Source organism: Neolamprologus multifasciatus, chromosome 1, assembly GCF_963576455.1.
Source record: "Neolamprologus multifasciatus chromosome 1, fNeoMul1.2, whole genome shotgun sequence".
In the NCBI taxonomy this organism is placed as follows: domain Eukaryota; kingdom Metazoa; phylum Chordata; class Actinopteri; order Cichliformes; family Cichlidae; genus Neolamprologus; species Neolamprologus multifasciatus.
In genome coordinates this window covers 1,929,716-1,957,525 of record NC_140439.1, presented here as the reverse complement: position 1 = coordinate 1,957,525, position 27,810 = coordinate 1,929,716, and the positions used below count along the sequence as shown (strand labels likewise).

Below are 27,810 nucleotides of genomic sequence, written 5' to 3'. Positions count from 1 at the left end.
GCCCACTTATTCATAGATCAAGTGAAAGCCTTCGAAGCCTTTATTGGCTATATGATAAAGTATAAATAGACACCTCCATTGTTTAGACTTCAGAGACAGACTGAAGGTAATGCAATGGCAGTACCTCAGGCATTAACTTCTTTATTAATGAGGAACCTCTCTCCTGACTGTAGTGCCTGAGCCCATGTTTGCAGTCCGGCCAGCCCCGAAGTGGCCACAGAGACTCCCTGCAGTACACCAATGATGGCTTCCAGAATGAGGGGGACCTGAGCCGTCGGGGAGCCAGGCGCTGGAACAACGTTCTCCCCAGAAGGAGCACCTTCCCCCAGGCCCGGGGCCGCGTCATACCCCTAGAGAGGCGGAGCCACCACTGTTCTTCATGTGGCATCTATACTAACCACATCCCTAAGGGGAGTCCCTCAGTGAGACCCTCCAGGAGGAGCAGAGAAGATGAGGATGAATATGCTAAAAGGTCAATCCTGACCAAGCAGCGGAGGAAGGAGGGCCAGAAGACTGTGTGGTTCAAGGAGAGTGAAGATTCGTCAGACATTGAGGTGGAGATCATCCCAGACACTGTGGGCCGGGTGGAGGAGGAGACAGAGGAGGAGCTGGAGGGGGAGGTAGAGATGGAAAGTGTTGTCAGAGACCCGGCAGCCCCTTTAAGAGAGGCTGATGATGGGCAGGAGACCAACAAACAGCACCCAGAGAACGCTAGTTCAGAAAAACAGGAAGGAAGCCAGGAGCGGGAGCACTGACAGCAGAGGTCAGAGGTCAAACTGGAGTCTGAAAGGACTGAGCAGAATGCTGTTTGCTTTCCTGGATGCCTACAGTCAAAGTCTCAGCAGTGGACAATGGCACGCTTAACATCTGTGGACTACTGCCCAACCTCAAAGAACTGACTCAAGCATCCAGAAGTATTTGTCTTCTACTGTGAGTATACTACACTACAGTTCCAGCAGAATTAACTGGATACCAAACATACACTTGGAACCAGTGTGGGCCAAGTATTAAAGATGAGATAAGGTCTTCCAATAACACTAACACATTTTTGGTTTATAATTGTGCCCATTACAGGAATTGTAGAGATCACAGTGCCAGCATGACCTCAAGTCCAGCGGGGCAAAAAACACGAGCAGTCAGTGTTTCACTAGACGAGGTTGAGATCCGATGCTTTACAGTCTGTGCAGTGTGTAACAGTTTGCATATAAATGTAGCAGCACAGCACCGAACAGGTGATCAAAGAGCAACGTTTTCCCCTTCTAAACGTTGGAAAGGTTTTTAAGGAAACCTTTCCAACGTTTACCTGAGAAATTAATTTCTTTTTTAAAGACATCATCGTTAAAAAAACATCAGACCCTCTTTGGACTCATAGAAACCTCCTATATGGACCCGCCAATCTAAATAATCTGTTCTGACTCTTTGAGTTTGTTGCCCCACTGAACTTTTGTGAGGGAACACCACCACGGGCCAAAAACTTCAGTTTTCAAACTGTTAACTAAGCTTATCACAAAAAAAGACACATTTTTGTTTTCGAATTTATTTGTTGTAAAGTAAATCTTATACCTTTAGAAAGCCTGTTTATTTCCTAACAAATGGTGCCATATTTGTTAGGAAACTGCTTCTGTGAGTTGTGCAGCAGATTTGAGTTTATTGGGTGCACTCACGAAAAACTTGCCAAATCCTCTCTCCCAATGCCAAACAGCCTTTTCTGTTATTGACTCTTGTTTTGAGCTTCTGCTGCCCTAGGTGCTCAGTTGGTGGTGATCTGCAACACCATGGACCCGACTGCCAGGGTCAGTTAGTGTCACTTAAGCCACATTTGACTGATCTGAATAGGACCCATGCCATAGGGCAACTTCAATCTGGTGTTCCGCAAAACCAAGCTGCAGCATTATTTTGAGTAAGTCCAAGTACAATCTCCAAATTGAAGGCCAAGTTCCATATTACAGGGGATGTCAAAGAAAAGCTGGTATGTGTGCGTTCCAAGAAGACGACACTGCAAGAAAACTGTTTCCTCGCCCTGTCAGCACGTAGGAAGTGGTCTTCTACAGAAATGCATCTCCTGCTGCATAGGGCTTTAATATCTGCTCTTCACCATCAGACCTATTTGAGTTGATTTTGGCAACTTGTGCACTGGAACCTGAAGATGTAGAGTTATATTCAGCAGTGAGTCCAGATTCTTCCTATAACACTTAGGTCGAAGTGTGCATGGAGAATGCTATGCTGACTGCTTTTGGTGGAGGCGTTGTTATGTTGTGGGGTGGTATTATCCTCACTGGAAAAATGTCATCATTGGATGCAGAGAGATATCGAGATGAGATCCTGAAACAGCTGGCATTCCCTTATCTCCACAGCCAAGTAGCTAACTCTATCCTCCGAGATCACAGAGAGACTGCCTCCACCAGTGGATTTGTTGAGGATGGCCTGCCTGCAGTCCTGACTCCAACCCCACTGAACACTTGTGAGATCAACTTGTTTTTCATGCTGAAAAACAAGTTGATCTCACAACCACATTGGCTGACTTGCAACAAATGTAACTTGAAGAATGGGATCTCATCCCACAGCAGTGGGTGACCAAGCTAATGACCAGCATGAGAAGGAAGTGACCGGCTGTTGTGGTTGTGTATGGTGCTTCCACATGTTACCGAGGCCCCTGCTTCTTAAATTGCAAATATGTCTTGTCTCTTCACACTTCAGTCATCCAATTCAATACACAACATCAAACATCAGTCAACAGCAGAATAATTTGTTTGGCATTGGAAGAGAAGATTTAGCAAGTTTTTCATGGGCACAACCCACATACTGAACTCTGCTGCTCAACCCACAAATGCACTTTCTGTACAAATGTGGCAACAAATAAACAGGCTTTCAGGTGGTATAAGATTCACTTCAAGTTATAATGTCATTAGCATTAGAAATCATGGTACAAACTACAAAAGCAAATCACAAAGTATTACTAATAAACCATTTTCATTATCGTAAAGTGACTGGCTCCACTTTCTGATAGGCACCATTTATAAAGAGGTATAACTGGTAGTCCATAAACCCTTTTATGTCATTGGTAATTCATTCTGTCTTCATTGACTGAATTCATACTGAATCCATCAGCAACTATAAGTTGGAATGTATAATCATTATCATAAAACAGACCATTCATTTTGCAGCTATAGAAGCTTTGATGGCATTAGAGCTACAAAACTAAAATGCATTCATTCTAGTTTTGGGCTACATCCAGTTAATGCTCGACTGCGGCTCTTTGACATCTTACCTTGCAATATAAACGTGACGCAGCATGGGAGACACCGGCCAAAACCTCCGACTGAGACAACAACAGTCAAGCAATGACACAATCAAGAACAACTGAACATTCCAACATTCACTGTCTGCAAATATCTCTCAAAGCTACATCTGTAAAATGTAATTTATCAAGTAGTTTCTCATGCATAAACTGCCAATAAAGAACTTATCTTCCATCATTGTCCCAGCAAACCTCTTGGATGTGGGAGGGAGATCCCATCGACACTATCATTTATGTCAGACAGCCAGAAAAACCTCCCCCGCTGGTGATGCTAGCAGCTTTTCTGTCTTTGGGCTGTAACGGGGTGTGGATTGTGGTCGATTCACAGCTTCTTGTAGCCTACAAATGAATACCATTTGCATTAGTGATGGGATTTCCGGCTCTTTTTAGAGAACCGGCTCTTTCGGTTCAGCTCACTAAAAAGAGCCGGCTCTTTTGGCTCTGAACCGGCTTTTCAGGTTGTTTTGTTGCTTTAATTAATTTATTATTAACAATAATATACAATTATGCACAAAAGGAATTACTAATGTAAAAACAAAGTGGTTTTATTTATATATGTTTATATATAAATATTTACTGTGGCCCCTAGAGACAAAACACGTACAAACTCCAAAACACATTGCTAGCATGAACTGAACTTCCAAAACAGAGTTACCTAGATCACTTAAATTACACAATTGAAAGCATATGTGTATTGTTTGTGTATTTATACACAAGCACTCATATAAGTGCTCATTTACCTGTTGCTACCACACACCAAATCCGGTCATTGGTACTTCCTGGCTTGTGTAGCCACTAGGTAACAAAAGCTCAAAACTGCACCTAGCATTCTGGAGCACTTCTGTTGTCTTTTGTACGTGTTTTGAGTTTTTATGTGCTTCTGAGTTTTTACGCGTTTTGGAGTTTTTACGTGTTTTGTCTGTAGGGGCCACCGTAAATATACTTTTATTTATTCACTTCACATAAAATGTTATAAATAAATAATATAATACAAAAACCAACTAGTCACAGTTCAACTTTTAACTATTTAAATTTTCAGCTTTTTCCATTAAAAAATTTAAAGTAAAAAAATACAAAACACTACAAACCACAACACAATTAAATATAAAGTATGAAAACAAAAAGAAGATGCACATTCTCTGTCACATGGACCTGCAAGAATAAACTTTCTGAATCCTTTATCATCCGCAACTGAAAATAGTTGTGGATGATTACTATACCTTTCTAATGTGACATTGTTGTCCCTGGCTCTCTCTCTCTCCCTCCCGCTCTGTTCCTGTGCTACTGCGAGTGTAACTACCACCCCCCCCACCCCAACTTACAGCACAAGGCTAGCGGAAAAAAACTGTGAGAGAGAGGGTGAGAGAAAGAAAAAACAAAACAAAACCCACGAGCCGGCTCTAAGAGCCGTTTCGTTTGCGACCGACACATCACTAAACCAAAAGAATTTAAAGAACAGATGCAGTTTGAAGTTTTCATAGAAGACAAAGACTTATACAAATATGAAATCTGTTGCACGTTAATCTACAAGTTTTTCTCTGGAAATATAAGAAAACAAACAATTGGATATTTTGGATTTCATCCTGGTTTCTGCATGGTGCGTCATAAATATTACAACATCATATACAACCAAAGTTCTAAGAAAGTCTGGACACTATTTAAAACGTAAATGAACCTGTATTTTATTCACAGTAGAATGCAGGAAACATAGCAGCTATTTAAGCTAAGAAACATAAACATTAAGCTAGGCTAATGTTTACATTTTTTATATCTTTATGCTTAAAATGAGAAATAAACTTCCTGTGCATGTGTTTGTCTTTCACCTATGTGCTTTTTTTTGTCCATGTTAAAAATGTTGTGACGGTTAGCAGAAGGTAGGCTCTTGATATTGCCTCGCAACAAGTGCACCAAACATTAGCTATGCCACAGGAGCAGATAGGAGTGGTGCTAAGGGCTATGTAGCCTAGCTTTGCTAACTAGCAGTACCTGCTACTTCTTCCTGCCTTGATGTTAGTAAAATATGATTCTACTTAAACAGTGGAGACCTTAAAGATTATCTTCTATCCAGTAAAGTGCCTTCACACTATGTGCCTACTGCAGTCTGCCTTTGTGTGCATAATTTTTCTATAAGCCATTAGCAAAAGATTTATTGACACTAAATAAACCCACTGATAAGTGGTGCCTTATTAGAAAGTGGTAATGTGAGGTTTTTCTTTTCTTTTCTTTTTTTTGGGGTGGGGGTTGGTTAATGGGTTGGGGGTTAGTTATCAGTATTCACTTGATTATCATGTATATGTATGGTTTCAACATTGAACATTTCAGGAACTCAACCCCGCATTGCAACACAAATTACCCATGCTAAACACCAGACACCCCAAAGTGTCGCCTGGTTCTGCTTTTAGCAGCAGTGAGTAACTTCTTTGTGTAGAGCTGTCATCATTTCCACACACAGTGTTTATGAACTTTATGAAACTAAAGCGGTTTTGTTGTGATTCCAGGTTGAGAAAATGATTTGACGGTAAAACTTTATCTACTGAGTACTAAACAGCTGTAAAGATTTTATATGTGTATTTATTACTGCTGTCAGTGTTAATCTTGTTAAAATGACGTTAACGCCATAACCGCATTAACGCAGCAAATCTCCGTTAGCGAGGTAGCGCGGATCACCTCATGCGTGGGGCTGCATGGCGCTAACACTTTAACGAGCTAACCATGCTAACGCGTTGACGCCGTGCAGCCCCACGTGGCGTTAACGTCATTTTAAGGAGATTAATGCTGAAAGCACTAGTATTTATATGTATTTATTGAGAATGTTGGTTAAAATAACTACTTTCATGGGGAAATCTATGGTTTATGTATAGCTGATATTTTGTACATTATAGTGATTGATGTAAAGCACTTGAGGGAATAATAAAGTTTGAGTCTTGTTGGTTGTCGCACATTTTTATACACATACTATGAAACCATCTTCCTGTACAGGGAAGTGGTTTTAAGAGGTCCTGAATGGAGATCTGGGGTCCAGAGAGTTGAAGGAGTGGAAATTCTGAGTTTGTCAACTGTGAGCTGAGGGAAAATATATATATGTTCTGTTTCAGAAAGAGAGTTAAGCTAAACTCTGAGTCATCTATCTGGGTAATAGACTCTGTAAACCTAAGCTACGTACTGGCAGCTCTTATTTGACAGGTTCCTCTGATTCCTGCCCTCCTTGACTGACTGACATTTTGCATTTTTATTTATTTTTACAGTTTTATTAATCTGTGGAAATGTGTGTCTTTACAAGCATAATATAATTTAGATGATTTTTATATTTATTTTGCTAACCGTTAACTCAAACTACAGCTGTCAGCCTCATCCACGCGCTGGAATATTTACTATACTATACTGTAGGACTCAGTTAATAAAACAAGGCTTATGGACAAACACTGATGAACATTTAATGGGAAAACACCTCACACTCCTAACATGTTGTTTGAGAAGATGTGAACGTTTGACAGTGAAGATCGGTTTCAAGCGGTAAAGAAAGCTGGACTAAATGTAGTTTAATTTGACTCTTTGATTAGTCTGGATGTGTTCTAAGCTAGGATTCAACAAAATGCTCTTAAACAATTTTGAAATGTACAATAGACCATAGTGTTCAAAGTTTGAGCTTCAACACCTCACCCCCTGCATATCACCAAATTCCTCAGTGGATTAAACTGAGGGCTTTGCTTCATACTTAGCCATTGTCATGATGAGTCATGGTGAAGCACCACTGGCGATGGCTTACAGTTAGCATCCACAAACGCCCTTAACTTCGTGTGAGCTGATTTAAACTAACTCTGATCTGATGACGTAACACAACAAACAACAAAACAGACTTTTAGACAATAGGTGGAAATGTGTACTTTTCTAAAACTTACAGAGACTGTGTCTTTAAAAGAACCACCCAAAATCAATTCACTCAAAACACAAAACAGATCATATTTTCAAAATTGTTTATTGAAGCTAGTCAGATTAAAAGACACACCTATCAGTAGTAGATACCATCTTCCACCCAAAAATACAAATTCAAAAGTTCTTTTTAAAACAAATCCCTGATTAAAAAAGAAAAAGGATCACTTGAATGGGCAGGACCTTTATAATAGACTGCTTTTAGACACTTCTCACACAACTCACGAAGTATCCTATCTCCTTCTCCTGCTCTTGGAAATCGTACATATTGTTCAGATCAGTGCATTTAGTCTATTCCATAAAATCTATTGCTCTATACGGTTTGATTGCAAAGCAACAGAAAACGTGTGCAGCTTAGATTTGTAGCGTTGCACTTGGACATGCTCCTCAAAAGTGCAGGATGGGCTCATTTGGATTTAGCAAAGCCCACCCTGTTGTTGTCACGATCGAAGACTGTGTAGTACTGGCCGATGAAAACGTCTCCCAGAATCCACAGGGGCCCGGCAGGTGGAGGGATGTCCAATCCCATAAAGCCACTTAGACAAATAGTCTTCCCAGCCTGACTCTCCTAATAGGAAGACAAAGATAAAGTCAAGAACAGGTGAACATGAAACGACCGTCTTTTAAATAATTCAGAGAATCTGAAGCGCTCGTGAGCAGGAACGAGGAAAACAAACTGATCCCTCCTCAGACACGAAGCCAGCCCTCTGCCGGTTGTGCCAAATCCAACAAAACTGCATTTGTTTGGACTTTAATGACGCCACACACAGTCACAGTGTTGTTTTGTCACATCAGATGGGGACTCTCTGCTGCCCCCTGCTGGAAACAGTCTCACCTGGAGGACATACTGCTCTCCAGTCAGAGTGTAGCTCTGTCCGCCTACGTTGAAGGTGATGACAGGCAGCGATGGGATCTTACTGCAGTTCACCAAGTACTAAAACACAAATTTCAACAACACTTTGTTTTGTATTGTATTTGTGTGAGTGATGTTTGAAGGATTTTATATCACAGTGTTATTCAGCAGATTAAAGGTGAGGACTGCTTTCACCTCTCCCTGGATGAGCGGGATGGCTCCGATGGCCTTCTGCAGGGCCTTGACCTCGGCAGCGGGGCCAGTGATTAGAGAGGTCCCAGTGTCTACGATGGCCTCACAGCCGCTCTTGCACAGACTCAGCTGGCTGCCAACTGTCATCCTGTCAAACACATACAAAAACATTCACGCTACACGAAGACACTCAACTAAATGTCCTGAATTTTAATCACTTTGGAAGAAGTGGTTCAAACACGTACTGACTGAAACTCCTTCAGACTGACCTGTCCAACATATTTCAGACTTCAGGTACCGATGCAACTGTTTTAATAACCATTAATTCAACATGGGATGCAGGGGGCTAAACTCTGTCATAGCTTACATGAAAGTTAATTTCAATTTCGGTGGGTTTTTGGTGATCAAGCTGGGCCACCAGATATCTCGTTCTGTCCAAACAAGAACTAAAAATCAAAGATTAAACTTCTGATGATGATGCAAAACAAAGCAAAGCAGTGAATCTTCAGACATGAGACCAGAAATGCTTGCTTAGCAGTGCCTAAATTAAACAGTATTGTAGTGGTTAATCCCCCCCACATGTGCTAACTGATGCTAAAATAGAATTATGTTTTAGTGCTCGAATGTTACACTTGATTCATTTCTGACATCTGGAAGTGGTCCAGTGTGCTGGCTGAAATCTAGATATGAAAACATGAATTTCAGTAGTTTTTAAACATGGTTTTCTTGTTTTTAACGACAGGTGGTCTGATAAGTTTGTTAAACACTCGATAAAAATTTTTCAGGTGAATGTTTTATGCATTGCTTCAGAAACTAAGCACGTATGAGTACGATATCTGAGCCTTTACCCATCCATGTGGACCTGCCAGTAGGCCTGCCGGCTGATGTTGGCATAGTGGAAGTCACCGTCGTAGAATTTGGGGTCGGTCCCTCCCAGGAGCAGCTCACCACCAGGTTCTGTGTCAGGGTTCCTGATGAACAGAAAGCTTTGATATTAGCACCTGCCCAAGTGTTTGTCTGAAAACACTTAATCTTAAAGGGAGAAACAGTCGTATGATTTTCTTGTTATGTAAGAGATTATCCATTCAGACCTTCAGCAGTATACAAAACACTCAGTTAAACACAGCAAATATAAAACAAACCAGTACCAACCTGGCACTGACATTACCCACAAGGCTCACTGCTTCACTAAACACACTTGTTTGTCCATCTTGGTCTTTTACAGCTGTGTCCCGTTCACACTAACCAGCAACACGTCAACATAAGGTTAGAAAACATGAACTCTGAGCAGGTCACTCTGCAGCCCAACACTCTGAGCTTGAGCTTAGAAATGGCTGCTCTCACCTGTTCAGGTAGAAGGAAAAAACGTTCTTCTCCACCTTCTTCTGGTTCATGATGTTGTCAAACACCGGAACCACCCCATCCACGGAGATGCGCGGGTAGGCCATGCCGAGGATCCCGTCAAACTTTGCTGCGATGAAAGCGACGCCGGGTTGCTTGATGGCCTCTCCAAAGATCTGTTTTTCTATTGATATGTCTCCAATCTGAAAGAGCAGGACGAATAATTAGAAGGAACTGACTCCGACTATACACTAATGTGGGAACGCTGAAACTTACAGTGCACGTATCCTGACTGAGGTAGCCCGACAAACTGCCAGATCCATACTGAATGGCAAAGGAAGTGCCATTCTTCACATATGTGCTGGATTTTGCAGAATTATATTTGTGGTGAAGCCCTGAAAAACAAAAATACACATTTTAATCCATCTCTGTAATCTGTGCTTTGTTTGTTCAAACAAATCTTCTTGTGTGATCACAGGTAATCTGATTCTGCACGGCAGCGCCATGAACGCCTTGTGTTTTGGAGCTGATAACTTACAGCATGCTATGTCGAAGAAAGAGCAGTGAACAGAGGGCACCCATAGGTTGGAGGAACCCGTGTCAAACACCACGGTAAACTTCTGAGGAGGGGTTCCCAGAGTAATCTCGCCATAATACTGGGCCTGGATGGAAAAGGAAGAAATCGATCAGTTAGCTGAGCTGAAAGAAGAACTATGCAGCTGATCTTCTGTTATAGTAACCCAAAAAGGACCAGGTCTACAACAAAGTCTCATCGTACATGTAAAAGTGAGCCAGCCTGTTTTTACGTCTGTCAGTATCAGCACATGTTATTAGGACGCAGGTCAAATAAGAAGTGAGTCATGGCAGTAAATCAGCTGCTACACAAAAGAAATGACTACCCCATAAATTCAGGACATGAAGCAAACTTCCATTTCATGTGACACAAAATCTCTCAGATCGAAACCTTCATTGCAAAATAGTGTCGACATTTCTGCCCAGTCACTGCGGTCACACCACGCTTCCTTTTTCTGAGCAAAATGTAGAAGTCACGTTCCTTTGATTGCTGTTCACAGTTTAGGTTTGTCTGTGAAGACTCTCACATTTCAGTCTTGCAGGGACACAAATGTCAAACTATGATGGAAAAGCAGCAGGAATACTAAAACTCATGAGCAGACAGCAAGCAGCAGTTTTCTTATGATAGATAACAAGAAGACAATTAATAATTTCACTTTTGGTGTGATTATATAAAAGAAAAACCACTTAAACCTCCCTGTTTTCTGGGTAGATTAGGCTGAAACTAATACAGAGCAACTGTCATGTTATAGATTCGTCCTGTTATAATGGTTATTATTAGCTTTAGTTTTTGTTTAAACCTTGATGTTTTTGGTCTACTCAAAATTGTAAGTCTGGTTTTTGTGTCTTTTTATAACCTATAAAAGCTGACTGAGTATTTGAAGACAAAAGAACTGATTCCACGATGTGTTGAGTAAAACAGTGCTAACCAGTCTTCTGTAGGCTCATTGGGATCCTGCAGCTTCCAGATCAATGAGTCAGCTGTCAGATGGTCCCTGTTCCTCTTGTGTCTCTCAGTCTCTCACTGTGAATCAGCCTTGTTAAAAAATATAATGTGTTTGCTGGGAATGACTCTGCCTGACAGACGAGCCTATTTTTCCAAACTGCTGAAGGATTTACAGAGGAAGGCTGAGGCAGCCACAGCACAAGAAGACCTTTGTTGTGGCTCTCCCTGCGAGGGTTTTAAACTTGTGAAAAGTGCATTAAGGAAAGTGAAGACTTTAAGGTTGCCAGTTTGGAGAGTGACGCTTACATCAAGGTAGTTCTTAAGGGTTTCTGGAGTGGGTCCGTTACTTGAGGGGAAGCCAAAGTTGTACTTAAGGGAGTGTTTGTCAGCCACAAGCTCCTTGATTCCTTTCCCCGAGTCGGTCAATTCACGTCTGATGGAACGGAATTTCTTTAAGGGAATTCTGAAAGGAAAACAAGGAAAACAAAATTAGACTGCTCTGTTCATTTGCAGTGACATAACACAAGTCTGAATGCCTACATCTGTGATCTGCAGAAATGTAACATTTTGTGTTCAGTTGGTTCAGAAAGTGTGACGACACGTTTAGAAGCACACCAAAGCTTTAGCTGCCCTGTGAGCTTAGCCGTGAAGGCAGCTACCTCCTGGGCCTCCTGAAAAACTCCAGTTTCTCCCTTCACAAAAGATTTACATAAGTTCCTTTTTTTAAATCAAAAGAATAAATCACTCATTATGATTTTGTTAATTACTAACATTAGGGGTGAAGCCACTTTCCCCAGTGCCAGCACTATAAGCTGTAGCCAGTAACTGTGTGCTGTGGCATCACCTCTGCAAATTCAAGCCCCTGAACTGCACCTGTTGCCTGTATTTGTGCTCTTGGAGTATTTGCTACATTTTCATGGAAACTCTGTGCTTCAGTTTTGGTGAGCGATATTAGTTCAACTATTAATCCATTACTTAGCGTTAATTACCAGAGAGCGTTACATCAGTACAACTGGCACTTTATAGAGTTAGCATTAGCTGAGAACCTAGCACCCCACCCTCAGGTTGATGTTGTGTTCACTTTTAACAGTGAAGCTCAACCTCACACTGCACAACCACAAACAACCTGTCCAGTGACAATTTTAAAAGTACGTCTTCTATCAAGTTTAAACCACGGGGAAAAAAGAGCAAATCTTCAGTCCACTGAGTTTCCTTTGTGAAATATTAACACATTTTAATACTAACGCCTTGCAGATAAGGAAGTAGCAAGTAGGCCCCATCTTATCTACAAAATGTTCTGCAACAGGGCTGCAAAAATGTGCACCACCCATAAGGCAAGCATGACATGATCAACTTTAAAAAATATTTGTTCTGCCCTCTTGAAATGAAAATGCTAGTAGGGTTCATTGCTTCTGTAAATGTAAACTAGGCGTAAAACCTTCTACTGAAAGTCCCTCTATTTTACAGTAGCTATGCAGGAAACAAACATGTGACCCAAAGGCTTCAGGAAACACTAATCACCATCTTACTGCTACGCTTAACACCAAGACGTACAACAAAATCCCATACTGAGTTTTTTAATGTTCATCTGACAATTAATTACCAACAACAGAAAATCTGAGAAAGTCAGAAAACAGGCTGTCGATTAACTCTACTCAGAATCTGAGCCCTGCTTAATTTAATGTTTAATTTAAAATGGATAAAAGTCATTCTTCTCAATCTAAATATTCCAAATATTCCTTTATACTACGTATTAAATACATGTGACTTCACCTATCACATATAATTCTTCCATGTTAGCCCTAATTTAGGTCTAAATTCACACTCAGTAATAATGTCTTATTATTATTATTCCTACATTTATTCCTATTAACGACAATGGTACTAATATTAGTAGCAGTAATAGATGTGGTAGTAAGTATAAAGGAGGGACCGAGAAATTAGATTTTCATAAATACCAAAACCTGTTTTAATACTGAACTAGTGGGCTTACTTTGTTCTTCAACTCACGTCTTGGATCATGATTTTATGGCAGTAGTTGTTACTGAATAGGATTGTAAATATATTTCTTTCAGCATTCCTTCATACCGGCACCTCCCTCCCTATATATTTATTTATAGATCTGTCTGTGTTATAAATATAGTTGTCGTGTCTGTCTGCGCATGTCTGTTCAGCACTTATACACTTAATATTATTAGACCCAAAGTAAACACAAAGACATTTAGCTTCACTGTGGCGCTTTTAACGGCTCCCAGGCAGGAAGAAAAACAGGCACAGTCCGCACAGTAGGCGTTTTGACATGTTAGTGCAGATAAAGCTCAGGTGTTTTCAATTTGAGAGCCATGTTGTTCTACTGGCCAACCTAGTTTGCTTTACCCGACGAAAGTGAGCCATAATAAATGATTAATTACGTCTGGATTTTCTGGAAGCGTCTTTGCTTTCCGCTGCTAAACAGCTGTGTTTGGGCGACGGGGGTGGAAGCTAACTGGTTTAGCCACAAGTCACAAGACCAACAGACAAAGAGAATACCATGAGCACACGGGAGACGATGCGGGCTTGTCAGCTAAAACAAGCTGAATAAATGTAAGAATAAAGCTGGCTGCCTGCTACCAAAATCAGCTCCTATGAAGCACAGCCTGACTGTCGCGTATTGCAGTGTTATTCATGGTAAGTTGCATTCCAGAGGAGCTAGCAGTGAGTCCAGCCGAAGTAACAGGAGGCTAACAAACGGAATATTTCCCTTACCGCACCAAGGCGTCGTTAGTCAAGGCTAACGCTGCGACGACAAACAGGAATAAGGTCCTCATTGTAACGGCGGGAAAATCACAGAAACACACTCCACAACAATGACTGAGCACTTCGTCTTGTTGACCACGAACAGACGACTTTTATCAGCTGACCGTAGTCAGCTGCCCAGAAATGAAGTCACTTCCGTTTATTTCCAGCTTGTCAGCTGTACATAAAGGTAAACTTTATCAATATTCATTTTATCTAATATCAAAGTCTCACACTCAGTCTTTCTCTCATTTCAGTTTTATTGTTGACAAACTGAACGGTTTGTATTACAGTCTAGTCCAACTTAACTGAACGCAACCATCTGGTACAATTATAGCTATTCTGAACTATGCAATTCATGAAAACTATGCAGCCCATTCAGCAACTGAAGAATTTGAAAGTAAATTAAAACAAAATATAATTTTACACTAAATAAAAAAGTTTTAAACTTAATTAAAATAAAACATGTCTTAAATTAAAATAAGTAAACTGTCATATTATTGCTGCCAAAAAAAAAGTTAAACACATTTGGACAGTGAAGGAATGTCAGGATTCTTTCTCAGAAAAAGGAGCTGATCAACATGCTCTGAAGTCAGAGCATGTTCCAGTCCACGAAAAAATTGTTTGTAACAAAATATCGATTTCTGCTGTCCCTGTATCGATACATTATTAGCAAACAAAATGTCACGATACTACACAGTATCGATTTTTCCCCCACCCCTATTATATATGTTTATATCTAAATATATACAGTGGTCCCTAGAGACAAAGCACGTACAAACTCCAAAACACATTTCTAGCGTTAACTGAACTTCCAAAACAGCTACATAGATCACTTAAATTTCACAGTTGGAAGCATATATGTGTTGTTTGTGTATTTATACACAAGCACTCATGTATATTCAAATAATTAAAAACATGTTCATTTACCTGTTACTACCACACACCAAATCCGGTCGTTGGTACATCCTGGCTTGTGTAGCCACTAGGTAACAAAAGCTCAACACTGTGCCCTAGCATCCTGCACTTCTGTTGTGTTTCTACGTGTTTTGGAGTTTGTACGTGTTTCGGAGTTTGTACATGCTTTGCTGTAGGGGCCACCGTAAATATATACTTTTATTTATTCACTCCACATAAAATGTAATAAATAAATCATATAATACAAAAACAAACTAGTCACAGTTCAACTTTTAACTATTTAAATTTTCAGCTTTTTCCTTTTAAACAAATTTAAAGTGAAACAACACAAAACACTGCAAACCACAACACAATTAAATATAAATATTAAAAAAATATGAAAACAAAAAGAAGATGCACATTCTCTGACATATGGACCTGCATGAATAAACTTTCTGAATCATTTATCATCTGCAACTGAAAATAGTTGTGGATGATTACTATACCTTTCTAATGTGACGTTGTTGTCCCTGGCTCTCTTTCTCTCTCTCCTTCCCGCTCTGTTCCTGTGCTACTGCGAGTGTAACTACCGCCCCTCCCCCCTCTGCTCAGCGCAAAGCACAAGGCTCGCGTGCGGAGTGAAGCGGAAAAAAAGTGTGAGCGAGAGGGTGAGAGAAAGAAAAAAAAACAAAAACCCCACGGCTCTTGATAAGCTGCCAACTTGCATCGTTCACTTCAAAGAGTCAGCTCTAAGATCCGTTTCGTTCGCGACCGACACATCACTAGTAAGTACTGAAAGGATTAGCCGAGTGTAATATATTGACTTTTTGGTGTTAATTACTCATTAAGCACAATTTTACAAAAAATTGTAATTTAACCTTACATTGTGCTAGTCCTTTTAAGCATATCAGTTCACATCTTTACAGAAGCCATTCAAACATTAAGAAATAATCAGACCTTTACTTTCAAACAAAAGGTTTCACAGTTTGTGAATGCTGATGGTCAGTCACTGCTTTTAGAGCAATCAGACCATGAACCAGTCCTCTGACTGTTGGAACGTGTCACAAGACCCAACATGAAACCACTTCTGCATATGTGTTGGAGAGTCAGCATTGTTTTTCCCTCAAAAATGTGTTAAGGTGCTTTTATATAAAAAGTGATCTGAACAGTACTCTTGGAAGTCACATGCTAATAGTTTTTTGTTTCAATCTACAATCACAAAAAATCTCTTTTGGCAAAACCTTTGAAAACAAATCAAAACTGTTTTGTGCTCAAAAGCACTTGGTGGTGTCACTGCCTCCTGTGGGATTGTGATATTGTTTTATGCCATGTTGGACCCCTAATTAAAGATTGTGAATTATTATGTAGTTTCAGTTTGCATTATGCTCCTGAACTAGAAGAAGGTGATAATTATTGCATTTGGTAAACTGCTTTGCATTACATTAGACTGTTGATTTATTGTGAATGAATGATATTGTTTTATGATGCATTATACTGCTGATTTGTAGGAAATGCTGTTCACAGAAAGTCATCGTCTCATTTGTCTGATTAGAAGAGAACAGAGCATACTGCCCCATTTCATCAGGAGCAGATAAACAGGGAGCCAAGGTCGTAGCTTAGGCGCTGTGTGAGAAAGAATGTTTAGGCTCTGATGATTAGGTGGGGGCCACTAGAGGCTATAAGAGTTTGATCAAGGCTCCACCATTTTGAGATCTGATGCTGTCTGCTGTATGGTGTCCATCTCCCACGCGTGTGTTCATTAAATCATCGTTTGACTTGACCCGGCCGGACCAGTGTTGTTATTTTGGTTTTCCTCTTGTATCCATTCCCAATATTTGAATCCGTAACAGTTTTGGGGGCTCGTCCTGTGGTATTGGGATGGAAGTTTTGGAGGCTTGGACGGTCCGAGGTGGTCAGACGGGCAGACATTATCCGGCAATCGAACTGAGTGGACAGGCGCCTTTAAAAAAGAGGTAGGCACAGGCCTGTTGATTTTATCCGAAGTGTGCTGAATTGGACGATGAAATTAAATGTCTATTCAGTAAAAGTTGCCGGTGGGTGTCTGTTTTGATTTTGATGAAAAATCTCATGAGTTTTGAAATTTGAAGTAACGTTAAAAGTAAAAACACTGAGTTAGAGTCTCAGGTAAAGGAAAAAATACTGAGTTAGAGTCTCAGGTAAAGGTAATAATACTGAGTTAGAGTCTCAGGTAGTTGGATAGGGAATTGGTCATTTTGTGAGTTAGAGTCTCCATTGGTCTAAAGATTGCATCTGTGTTGGTCATTTTGCGAGTTAGAGTCTCCAATGTCCATAACGTTGCATCTGCCTCAGTCATACTCTTGTTTTTTGGGTGTTGTCTGTTGTTTAAAAGTATTATAAATTTTGTTAGAACGGTGGTTAGAGTCCACTAGGAGGCGCAGTGCTCAGAGGTAACGCTTGCCAAGGCCGGGGACGCCTAGGCCTTGTCCTCTTTGAGGGATAGTCAGTTGGTCACTGTGGAGCTTGGGGCACTCCAGAATAACTAGGAGTTAGAGTCTCCTTACCGTGTTGAACGGTATCTGCGCTTTTTTGGGCACTGTAAATTGACTTAGGGATTTTAGAGATGAGGCCAGATACAGTTAGAGTCTGATACTGGTTAATTGATTACAAAAAAGTTGGACTTTCTTCGGTTGGATCCGTTATCTTAAATTTGTCAAAATTGTGTAGGCGCTAAAACTTTCAGGCCTGAGAGTGATTGTAAATATAAGACGTCTTTGTAAAATAATAGAAAGTTGAGTGTGAAACGAGGCTGTGTGTGTGACGACAGCGCGCTGCAGTGCTGCGAGCTATTTTTAGATAGTTTGTGAACATGCAAATGAGGTGGCTGCTGTGAAGCCCACAGAGGACTTCCTGTTTAGCGTGTTATTGAGTTTTATATAAGTATGATTTGCAAACAATGATACATGCCTGTAATTAAAACGCTGATTTTGCTGATTACAATATTACAAATAAAGTTTTAAATCACTACGGTGAATGTTTAATGTTTGGCTGGGTTTTGATATAGGAGAGACGGCTTCGCAGCTGCTGGGGGTAAGTGACCGGAAACTTGCATGCCCATAAAAGGCAACTGCCTGACTGTGTGAACTATGCACCAAGAGAGAGAGTAAAATCTAGGCAGATGAACCAAATGGATGTTGTAAGAAAAATAGTAAATGAATGTTTTAGTCTCTTAATACAGGTGGATTTCTCTCAACCTGGAGACCTGAGTACAGCGGCAAAAGGATAGATTAACAAAATTGGGACGACACACATGCCAAGCTCTGGCTCAAAATTTTACAGGTTGACCTCTCACTTTGTCCCCACCCGAAAAAGAAGCTTAAAGGACATCTTCTCCTCCAGTTATCGGTTACCATCACTGGAAATTTTCAGGCAAGTTTTTCACTGAATTGTTTTTGGCACCATGTGTCCCTGAATCTCACAAGCAAGCTCTAATTCCTGGCTGAAGACATGGAATGCTGTTATTTAAGGTGGGAAATCAAAATTTGGGAAACAAAATTAAAAACATACACAATTAGAGAAATGCCTTGTTTGAGAAAAAAGTTAAAATAACCCACCCACAAACGCACATACACGCAATGAAGAAACAGCTTACACTCATGAACACGTGAAAATTTTCCAGCAAGGTTAAAGCAGCGAAACTTAACATACACCTGATGTTAAAAGATAAAGTTTATCCACTACTAACAAATAAACTCTCTGGGTTGCAGGACAACAACTTGACTTCAAAAAGACAGACACTGGTATGACAAACCAGTGATGAAATAATAAATTTAGTGGTTAAAAGAGTCGAATTGTGACATGTTTTCCTGTGATTGATTAATACAAGAGATTACTGAATAAAATAAAATTCCTTTTTTGAATTATTAAACATGATCTTAAGAATTTTAACGTGTACCTGTGTTGTCCTGTCAACTTGGTGGGTTATGAGTTGATTATATAGTGAGAAAAAACAAAAAAGGGGGGGAGAAGGCTGACACAGGGCCTGGCCCCTCTCTGAATAACACAGCCAAAACAACATTATTTTCAAACAACATCATTTTCCTGTTCGTCTGTTTTTGCTTTGTTTTTGTTTTTTCTCTTTATGCTTAATTACAGGCTGCTTTGTCGGCCCGGAAAGCCGAGGCTGACCTGGACTCCTGCTCTCCCCTCTACCATCTTTGCTCTCCCTTCTACCATCTTTGATGTGACCCTGACCAAATGCTACAGCAGCTGGACCCACAACAACAGCCTGAGAATGTCAACAGGGCTGCAGGAAAAAGATCTCATGCAGCGGAGACGGAGAACGTTAAATCCAAGGCCCGTTTCACTACAAGGGGGAGATTTCCAGACAGCTTCAGCTGACAGAGCTGTGACGAGACGCCTATTAAGCCCGGATGAAAAGTGAGGCCGAGCAAAAGAATGCTGACCTTAACAACTCTGCATTAAAACTGTGCAGGACAGTGACGGACCAACACAGATGATCGGGCAGCAAAAAGGGCGTGCCAGAGACACGAGGAGTAACTGAGGTCAGAAGGCACCTCAGATTGGACAAAAGCAGCAGAAGAACATAAGCTGAAGGCACAGGTGTCGGGGCAGCCAGGAGCTGACCTCTGAGAAGAGCTGAACAGCAGAGCTGCAGAAGGCCGTGGAGCAAAGCAAGGAAAACATCAATAAACTTCAATCTGACGTGTACGGAAAAGACTCTGAGGTTTCTGCCCTCAGTGAGAGCTCGAGACATCAGAGCAGAAACTGAGCATGGCTCAGGAGGAGCTGGCTGCTAATCGAACCCATCAGTCAGGCTTAGAGTCCCAGATACAGGACTTAAAATCAGGCCGGAGCTTGCTGGAGCAGGAGGTTGCCAAACCTGACGAGAAGCTCCAACACGAGGAGCAAACCCTGAAGGAGATGCAGAAGCAAAAAGGGTCAAGTTAAGGAGAAGCTGGACAAGGAGAAGATGCAGGACACTGGAGAAAAGGACTGCCTCAATTGGGGCCAGAACCAGTATGGAGAGAACTTTGGGCAGCAGCACCAATGGACCCAAACGGACTGAAAAGGAGGAGAGCAGGACCCCAGAGCGCGCTTCAGGCCCTGGTTTACCCAGAACACCAGAACAGGAAAGTGATGAACACAAACACACACACACACAAACACACACATCTACATACACTGACTCAGAAGCAAGAGAAACACACATATGAACACATATGCACTTGTTGATTGACTGAGAGATGACACACACACATGCACACAAATCGAAATGCTGATTCAATTCACTGAGAAGTGATCCACACACACACACACACATGTTTGTGCAATGAAGAGTGATACACACACGCTGCTGCAATGAAGAATGCTTTACTAACAAATGCTATGCTGATACGCAAAATGCTGCACACAAATGTCCAAATACAGAATTTGTTACAGCAACAAGAAGCCATTGATTGTTAATTGGTTAAATGCATTTCATGTCACCCAGAGGGCATTTGTGTAGATTTAGGGGACAGGGTCTAGGGCAGTTTGGTTATGAAAACAATGTCTGTGAGTGATGTCTGTTTATGGCTCAAGGCCTCGACTGAATAGTTTGCTGTGCTTCACACGGCCTGATAAGGAGCAGTGGTACAGAGTGAAAATGATGAATTAACGGTGTGAGCCTTATTTCGGAGCGCCACACTTTTTGTGATTGAGATTTAATTGAAGGAGGAACACACTAAAAATAAATAAATAAAGATAAAAATAATAACAATAATAAAATATAAAATAAAAAGAAGAAAAGGGGGCCAGCCCTCGGATTTATGTAAGCATCCTACATGTATTTAACACAATTGCCTCAGGCTTTAAAGATTTGTACAAAATTCAACAGGAAATCATAGCTTCCCTGTATTTCCTACATTGTTGGCATGCTGGTGAGTGCTGTTGCTCCACAGTAAGAAGGTCCTGGGTGCAAGTCCACAGTCTGGCTAGTTTGCAGTGGTTTCTCTCTGGGTATTCTGGTTTCCTGCCACAGTGAAAAGTCATGCAGCTATTAGAGCTAGGTTAATTGATGATTCTAAATTATCCGTGAATATAAGTGTAAATGGTTGTTTGTTTCTAGGTGATAGACTGGTGACCGGTTCGGGGTGCACCCTGCCTCGTAACCTATCACTTTAGAGTTATTTCCCAGCCCTCGTGCAATTAGGATAAAGATAGGAGGATGGTAGTTGTTGTAGACCCATTCAATTTTTATGGTAATCAGAATTTAGACTTTGTTGAACCGTAGGCAATATGAAGACAACATGTAGTATTTAAGGGACCAAGTAGAATTTGGATAAAAGTTAGTGAATAGTGTTGAAAAAATGACAGAATTGTGAAGAATTAAAATATTCCAGGAGCTTAACTTACTCCATCTGAACATGTTTTAATCGTGTTTTATGAACTCAAAATGCACAGGTTTACTGAATATGAAAAGGTGGTGTTGATTTAACTCAGTTGTTTAAGTTTCTACCAAAGCAAAACATTTGTGTGCAACTAGTGTCCACTATTGAATCAAATAAGTCCAACATGTTTTTGTCAGTGCAAAAAGAAGTTACGGTACCTGTATGCTTACACAATATTGTCCCGGGACGGAGAAAAAACTTTCTGGTGAAGTTTTGGTTGATTTTGGGTTTTGCTTAACACTAGGTTGATTTTATCAGTGAGGTTTGGATTGTTTTCTTCCTCTAAGAGAGAGAAAGATGGTTTTATGCTTGGACATGTTTCCAACGGGCCCCAGTATTTGTTATTATATGAGTATTTTATTGGTTACGTTGTTTTTGCTTTTGTTACAGTGCACTGAAATAAGAACATCTGAGAGGAGTGATCCACCGGTGGTGATATTTTGGTATTTTGTGAGTTCCTGATTTAACAAATCAGCTCTTTAATCCAGGCCAGAGAGATTGAACTTTAAAGCGCTATAAAACATGATTACTAGAAACAGTCGCAAAGTATTTTTCTCCATGATTATAATGGGCTCTGGAGAAATTCACTTATATGGGACATTGATCACATGAGAAGTCCTGAGCCTAAAAGGATTGCAGCGAGTCAATCCAGCCCAAAAAAAAAAAAAAACAAGGAACTGTTTTCCTTTAAAATGATGACGTCATCTTGCTGGTGATGGAGGCTTGATTAGGTTGCGTGTGGGACTCCATTATCAGCAATATCTGGTATGAATGTGTGTGAATGTATGCATGTGACTGGACTGTGATGGACTGACGACTAAATGTTTAAACTGACTTGACACTGAGACAAAAACGATACCGACTTTAGGATTAGTACATGTCTACAAACAATTCACCCAGCTTGTAAAAGAAGGGTGGATGTTTTGTCTCGCTTTGTTTTGTTTTTGCAGGAGTAGGAGGACAGAGACTAGGGGGGGAGGCTGTAGCTTCACATGAGTGTGAACTGCAGACTTAACCCTTTGGTTGCTAATTTTGAGCTACTGATGTTTCCATCAAGAAAATTGTGTTTTATTGGCTGTGTTTCGATTAATGCAGCACATTATATTGTTGGGAATGTTAAATGCTAAAGTGAAGAGAAGCTTTGATTTCACTCATGACTGAACATGTTATTATTAACCATAGCGGGCCACTGTAAAAAGTCAATCAATTTTGATAGAAAAAGCAAGAAAAAACTCTATTGATACCTACACAGCAAATCCAGCATGTCCAAATTGACACTGTCAGATTTGATTTCAACACTTTTAAAGTGTCTATATGGGTCCACACCAGAGAGTGTTAATTTGACTCTTTTTGGAGAGTTGGTATGTTAACTCTGATTTAGTGTTGAACACCAAATCTCTCTGGAGTTGATAATTTGGCACTTGGTGTTAAGAGTTTATATATTAACTCTCAAAGAGTATTTTAGCTTAGCTACGTAAGAGTTATCTTCTAATTAATTCTAAAAAGCAGGAATTTTACTGTTCTGAACTTCTAGAAATTTCTTTTGGAAATAAACATTTACTAAAAAGACGCAATGGTTTTTGAAAAACATTTATTCTGAACTGTGCACCACAATTTCAAAACATTTTCTGAAAGATGTAACAGTGTACATGTTCTCACTTTCATTAGAATTTTGTTTATCAAAAGGTCTGACATAGGTGAGCTGGTAAATGCAGATAACAGCATTCTCATCACTTATTTCAATAAATACAAAATACAATATGCATGTCCTTCATTCATCACTTTGTGGAACTTCAACGCACTTCTGCTCTCCCCCATATTCCATCTTCACAAGCATATCCTATGTGGAGATTGAATAAAAATTAGTTGACACTAATTAATGGCACAAATCAATTACAGCACAGTAAAAAAATAAAAATAAAAATAAAAATAAAATAAAATAAAATAAAAGGAATCCTCTTTGAGACATTACTTGTGTAAAGTATTTTCCCAAAAGACAAGGACACAGACAACAGGTAATACTGAACTAAATGTAAAACCTCAGCCTTTTTCATTTTTACCTAAACCGTGTGCACAAAACTGGAGGAATCTAAGTGCTAACGTAGAACTCAGTCGGGACGTCTGCTACTGCTGTTTGCTCGTTTTTTATGGGAGATCGTTTTCAGGCTTCAAGTAGCACCATTATACCAACATTTCACATTCTAGACATTGTTTTAAGTGTATTTGACCAAGAAATTTGACTGAAAATTCACATGCAAGCTTTTTTTCAAGGCTGTGGTATTTGCCCACAAACAATACCTTTCAGCTAGCTAAAACAGAATATTATGCTATCAGCGAGCAACATGGCTAATGCCTTTCACACAGCTTTGTCTCAACTCCAAAGAGCCACAGAAGTAAAAGCTAATAACAATAATTGAAACAATCTTTGAAAACATGACTTACCAAGCATGGCAAACAACTCAAATATGTTAGGCAAAATGTTCTGAAACGGCTTCACTTCAGCTTCAATTGGAGCCGTGCTGGGGGCGGAGTCTGTGAATTTACTCTATTGGTGTCATAGCCCCTGTAGGAGTTCAGAGTTAAGAGGTCAAGAGTTAATGTTTCCATTGTAACACCTCCAGATTTGAAATAGAAACACTCATTTTTAACACTCGATTTTAACTACTATCATTTTACACCTCAGAGTTACATTAAAAGAATGTGACTCTAATTAGAGTAAAATTAACTGTAAGACTACTAACACCAAAACATTTAACACTTCTGAATTTGCTGTGTATGAATAACAGGGGAATCATAGACTGTCACTTTCAAAATAGAGATATGTAATGACAAACCTTGGTCCACGTCATTTAGGTTCTCCATTGAAATAGTCAATAATTTAGAAAAGTAAGATAGAACCGACAGGGGCATGTGGTGCTGCACAAGAACAAGAGCAAAATAAAGAAAAATTATTGTGTTTAGCTTTGATAAATTAAAATTAAAATGTACCATTACACCCAGAGGATCAATATGAAATTCATTATATGCTAATTTTGTATGAAGTACATGACTGATAGCTGTTCTGTCCTGAGCTTTTGTGTTTACAGCGCCCACTTGACCACACCAACAGTTTCTCGCCACCAAAAGCGGGTACTTGCAAAGAATAGGGAGGAATATCATCAGAAGTGGGAAAGGTAAGCCCCGATGGGGGTGATAATGTAACACACCCAAAGAAAGATTTTAGGTCTGACCAACCGTCTCAGTCGTGGGCAAAACGATGACAGTCAATAAAATTCTAAAAGATAATTTAGTGACAAAAATATCAAGAGATAAAAGATAAAACAGTCCAGTGTCCCATTCAGGAATCAAATAAAAACACACAGTCCCAAGGCTAGAGTCAGCTATGCCACACGGCTAGTTGCACTCCACATGTTGCCTTTAACAGGGGTAGAAGTTGTCCTTGGAGACCCACTACCCTGAAAGCATATAGCCAGTGATCACTGAAACCTGTGTAACTATGCTGCCTTTAGGCTGTGGCATATAATAGGCCCTGGCCTGCACAGAGAGACAAAATGACACCTTCAGTATAAAATTCATAGCGCAAAACCCATCCATCCCAAACATATCAGATTATCACATTACATACATGCACAGAGAGACAAAATGACACAGCAGTGTTTGTAGTGTGGGCTATAAGTAGACCAGTGTATCAGTGCAATCAAGTACACCTGCCTCTAATTAGTCCAACCCGATTCCAGCCATTGGCTCACCAAAAATGTGACACACACACAAAAAACCACTCACAACCCAGTGCAACTTCACACAATAATATGGAGCTGAATTAACACAGGCACACTAGTCTACCATGTTACAATAACACCATTAATTTCACGTATGGTCAAATTCTTAAAACTTGACCCCAAACATGAAAAATTCTTCAAACATTTAGAGACAGAGTGGAGTTCTAGATAAACATAATGTAGCAAACCACATAAGGATGGAGCGTTGGAATCAATAAGATGGTGAAAAAACACGCATGAAAAATGTTGATCATGTTGATTATGTTTATTCCAGTGTGCAGAGATTGGCTAATCTGACCAGGAAATGTTATAAATGGATTGTCGGAACAATCAGCGTTAAAATCACCTTTGACAGTCCAGACTGAGATGGCGTTGGACATCTTCAGGGCGGAAAAGGGTTGGTGTGACCAAGGTGTGGTTTGGCTTGTTGTATGTATATTTCATAATGATACAGCTCTGGATGGACCAGTTACCAGGGCATGGAAGGAGGACAGACTCATTAAATGAGGAGAAGGAATTTTCTGGGATTGGAGATCCTGTGGGTGAGTGGTTGACTAAAAGCCTGCATAAAATAAAAGCTGTCGTTTGTTATTGATTGGTAATAGATTGATAATTGGCCACATTTACAGCTGTATTGACTTGTTGTGGACGTAGTCTACTTCATGTTTAAGCACTCTAATTAACAGATTGAAAATAGTGACATTAAAGGAAGAACATGCAGCATCACCCTGTCAGATGCCAGGGCCGGTGGGGCTGAGTGATGAATCAGGTGAGCTTCATGGCTGAATCAAAACATAGATGCCCCTGCTGTGGTCAGTAAGGGATAAAAAGGGTGTGTTTTACTGTTATTTTAGCATCAGCATTATTGTTACATCAGAATCATATAACAAGCATTGCATTGAACATTTATTGAAGCTATTGACATATTAACATTTGTATTACAGTGATTGTGATAACCTCATGTTAATCTTCTACCTACAGGTGTCAAAAGTAGTCAACAAGTTCATGTTGAAGTGAAGTTCATATTAATACAGGTTTTGTTTGTAGACAATTGTGAAGACGCAGGCTCTGGGCGGAGCCAGGTGTTGGACAGATCTAATATGACAATTAAATTGATTTCATTCCCTAACACAGGATAACAAGACTGGAGCAACGACACTGGATAGGAGAAAGTCTGATACTTTCTAAGATATGAGGTCACTAACCTTTTCTTTTAATTTTCTAGCTTCATTGAATGGACACATGTTAGAATTAGAAATGGCTAATTTGTTTTTTATGTCTTTTATTAGAATGAGTGGTTTTAATCATTTTATATATATCTTGCAAATGTGCTTATAATGAGTTGGCACTCGGTTTTTTGAAGGTCATAAGCTTCGTTCGGCGATAGTCCGGACTGATAAAGTGTAAGAAAGGCCTTGAGTGCAGCGGGCTAAATGCAAACACACTTACACACACATACACTAAATTAGGATAAGTCCTTGGGACATTCTGAATATTCTAAACAAATTCTGAATCACCAAAAGATCAGTAGACAGCAACATTAGATTGTTAGAGCTGGGAAGAGAGGTGTTTTGGTTTTCTGTCTCTTACAGAGAAAGGAACAGACACCAGACGAGGTCACAGATATACGAGGATCCTTGGCAGCAGAGACAGATACGGTGACTGCGGAAACATCAACTGGGTTCAAGTGTCATGGCATTTTGGGCTCCAGTTAGTCACCTCAAAAGGATGGATCCCATAAACACAGCAATAATCATGAAGGGGTTGACGGAAATCCAGGAACACCACACCAACGACGTTCGAGAGGCTGTTGGTCATAAGGAGAACACCTTTCTGTTCCTTTTCCTGGGGAACACAGCTGTGATCCCAGAATACACAGATCATTGTTTGAAATCGGGGCAGAATAATCCCCTGATCTGTGCAACGACTGAAGGGTTGTCTAACCCCTGATGTTGAAGGAAACAAGAGCAGAGGATCACCCGACTGGAAGACACTGGTGCCTACAGCAATAAAATAAAGGTTAAAAGCTCCTCGGACAGAGGTTCTAGTCTGAGTACGTTTGAAGGGTATAAGGTAGCACCGAAATAAAGCTGTGGGAGAACTGGGGAGTGATGGGAGTATCATCTATACCTACTGTTGTTGTTGTAATAAAAGTTTTTCTTGCATCTGAACTGCGTAAACACAGAGGTCATCTCACATATGGTTCACCCAACAGGGGGACAAAAGGCCTGAGGAGTAACGAGAAATGAACCCGGCAACACTGGATTGCAGGGTGTAAGTGAGCTCTTTATGTCTAAAGAGCTCATCAGGGGGAATTGTGGGATTGTGATATTGTTTTATGCCATGTTGGACCCCTAATTAAAGATTGTGAATTATTATGTAGTTTCAGTTTGCAATATGCTCCTGAACTAGAAGAAGGTGATAATTATTGCATTTGGTAAACTGATTTGCATTACATTAGACTGTTGATTTATTGTGAATGAATGATATTGTTTTATGATGCATTATACTGCTGATTTGTAGGAAATGCTGTTCACAGAAAGTCATCGTCTCATCTGTCTGATTAGAAGAGAACAGAGCATACTGCCCCATTTCATCAGGAGCAGATAAACAGGGAGCCAAGGTCGTAGCTTAGGCGCTGTGTGAGAAAGAATGTTTAGGCTCTGATGATTAGGTGGGGGCCACTAGAGGCTATAAGAGTTTGATCAAGGCTCCACCATTTTGAGATCTGATGCTGTCTGCTGTATGGTGTCCATCTCCCACGCGTGTGTTCATTAAATCATTGTTTGACTTGA

The 27,810-nt window shown here is 40.2% G+C and overlaps 2 protein-coding genes across 5 annotated transcripts in view; one reads left to right on the top strand and one right to left on the bottom strand.

Moving 5' to 3' along the window:
* cdhr5a (cadherin-related family member 5a) overlaps positions 1-27,810 on the top strand; it is a 41,355-nt gene extending 13,545 nt beyond the window's left edge. For all 4 annotated transcript variants that reach the window (XM_085155460.1, XM_085155442.1, XM_085155451.1 and 1 more), the window contains one exon: positions 174-27,810. In XM_085155460.1, coding sequence (XP_085011586.1) covers positions 174-755 — 582 coding nt within the window. In that variant the 3' untranslated portion in view covers positions 756-27,810. The remainder of the gene's footprint in view (positions 1-173) is intronic.
* LOC146525107 (cathepsin D) lies at positions 7,256-14,061 on the bottom strand. The gene is made up of 9 exons (XM_085155479.1): positions 13,879-14,061; positions 11,440-11,596; positions 10,153-10,276; positions 9,891-10,009; positions 9,618-9,817; positions 9,122-9,244; positions 8,277-8,421; positions 8,064-8,162; positions 7,256-7,796 (listed from the first exon to the last, which is right to left on the bottom strand). Exons 1-9 carry the CDS (start codon positions 13,938-13,940, stop codon positions 7,635-7,637), a joined length of 1,191 nt encoding a protein of 396 aa, XP_085011605.1. The 5' UTR covers positions 13,941-14,061; the 3' UTR covers positions 7,256-7,634.

Coding starts and splice junctions, on each gene's coding strand:
- LOC146525107 (XM_085155479.1), bottom strand. CDS start 13,940: ATGAGGACCTTATTCCTGTTTGTCGTCGCAGCGTTAGCCTTGACTAAC. Junction 10,277..11,439: donor CCCTTAAGAACTACCTTGAT/GTAAGCGTCACT, acceptor TTTTCCATCCAG/GCCCAGTATTATGGCGAGAT. Junction 7,797..8,063: donor GAGAGCAGTATGTCCTCCAG/GTGAGACTGTTT, acceptor TCTTCCTATTAG/GAGAGTCAGGCTGGGAAGAC.